This window comes from Austrofundulus limnaeus, unplaced genomic scaffold (genome assembly GCF_001266775.1).
Source record: "Austrofundulus limnaeus strain Quisiro unplaced genomic scaffold, Austrofundulus_limnaeus-1.0 Scaffold469, whole genome shotgun sequence".
Classification (NCBI taxonomy): Eukaryota; Metazoa; Chordata; class Actinopteri; order Cyprinodontiformes; family Rivulidae; genus Austrofundulus; species Austrofundulus limnaeus.
The window spans coordinates 33,718-35,358 of record NW_013952871.1 but is presented as its reverse complement, the minus strand read 5'-3'; the positions used below and the strand labels follow the sequence as shown (position 1 = coordinate 35,358).

The following is a 1,641-nucleotide window of genomic DNA, read 5'->3' as shown; positions in this document are numbered from 1 at the left end:
AATGCTCATAAAAATGTAATAAAAACTTTATTTTATTTAAGCTTGTTAAGAAAAGCTTGTTGTACTCTTTTAACCATGTAATAAAAGCCCCTTTTCAGGCAAGCGTGTCAAGAAAAACTTATAAGCATATAATAAAAACATTGTATATGTAAGCTTGTTAAAAGAAAAAGCTTATGAACATCATAAAACACTCTTTGTTTTCTTTGTTTTTGTTAATATAGGAGTCAAAAACAAATGAGCTTCTGTAGGTCCCTTTTTTTAGTTGAGACTTAAGAAATGTTATTGCTTCAGAATAAAACTTTCCCTCAGGATAATGATAATGAAATACAAAATACTGTTTAACTTATTTACAAACTGATTGTAAGTTTCAGTTTAAAGGTCACCAGAGATAAGGGGTCATCAAAAGTCCTGCTCCTCTCTGGGAACAAGTATTGATGAGCATGTAGCAGGAAGAGGGATGCAAAGACAGAGGTGACGCATTTTTTGATCATGGGAACTATGCAGCAGGAACAAATCATAAGCAAAACAAACACACAGACTACTGGTGTTAGGACCCTAACTAACCAAGCTTGCCATCCTCCGGCTGTGAGCCAAGACCACCAGTCCTATCCCTTAGGCTCAATGATATCATCAGCTTTCATGTCGGCCAGGAGTTGATTCAAGTGTTGTACAGTTTGAGTGATGTTTCCGGAAGCATCTGGAATGTAAGTGCAACAAGAGTCACCAATCACGACAGAGACCACCTTGGGAAGCGAAAAGCAGGTCCAAAGCCATTTTATGTTGTAAGAGCATGTTTCTGGTGGCGATAACAAAGGGACCCAGGGCTGAGAATCCYTCCTCCATAATCTCCCTCAGATTCTCAAGCCTCGTATGAAGCTGGTCAATGTGATGTGCATTATTCACCGTCCCCCACCAGTGGAGCACCCCACTCAAGAACTTCACCCCGGCTGAGATCACCTCAGACCTCTTCTGTCGGTACAGGGGTCTGGGCTCCGCCATGAACTGCAGGTAGTGGTGGGTGTTATACACCAGAGAATCCAGTACCAAAATGGCAGGTCTCAAATCCACTAGGGCACACGTGCCGGACCACAGCGGGGTTAAAGCCTGAAAGTAGTGGGTACCACAAAGCCAGACTGAATCTTGATGACTTCCTAATCCACAATCGCCAGGCCACACAATAAGCTAAAAAACATGACTGACATTATGGAATTTTAAAGAAAACTTGGCTTTGGATGCCTTTCCCGGGAGGTGACACCCAGAAGCGTCCCAGGGCAGTGCTGTAGAAGTGGCGCTCAAGATACGCTTACATCCCTGCGTGGTGCCAAGAAAAACTCCACTCTTGTGAAAAGGCATGTGAAAACAGACCGGGTGAACCACCTGAGAGAAGTGAGGATGAACTGATCCTAATGACTCAAAGAGATGGGCATCTTTAGTCTTCAGAACTGAACTATTTGTTGCTCTTAGGGTGGTGTTAGCTAAATATTTACAAGGCTCTGTGATATTAGCTCTAACTAGCATCCATCCATTTTTTGCTGCCTGGTATGTATCAGGTTGTAGGAGAGAGTCAACGTGAGCAAGTACTAGTAACAAACAGAGGCAGAGAACTGATGTAAAAAGTAAGTGAATTTTATTATATACAGG

General features: G+C 42.3%; 1 protein-coding gene across 1 annotated transcript in view; it reads right to left on the bottom strand.

The window, feature by feature from the left end:
- Positions 1–605: 605 nt before the first annotated feature.
- LOC106529819 (mucin-5AC) overlaps positions 606–1,641 on the bottom strand; it is a 23,995-nt gene continuing 22,959 nt past the window's right edge. Inside the window, exons 6-7 of the mRNA XM_014025328.1 lie at positions 744–1,104; positions 606–697 (exon numbers count right to left, since the gene is read on the bottom strand). Of these exons, the coding sequence (XP_013880782.1) occupies positions 606–697; positions 744–1,104 (453 nt within the window). The remainder of the gene's footprint in view (positions 698–743; positions 1,105–1,641) is intronic.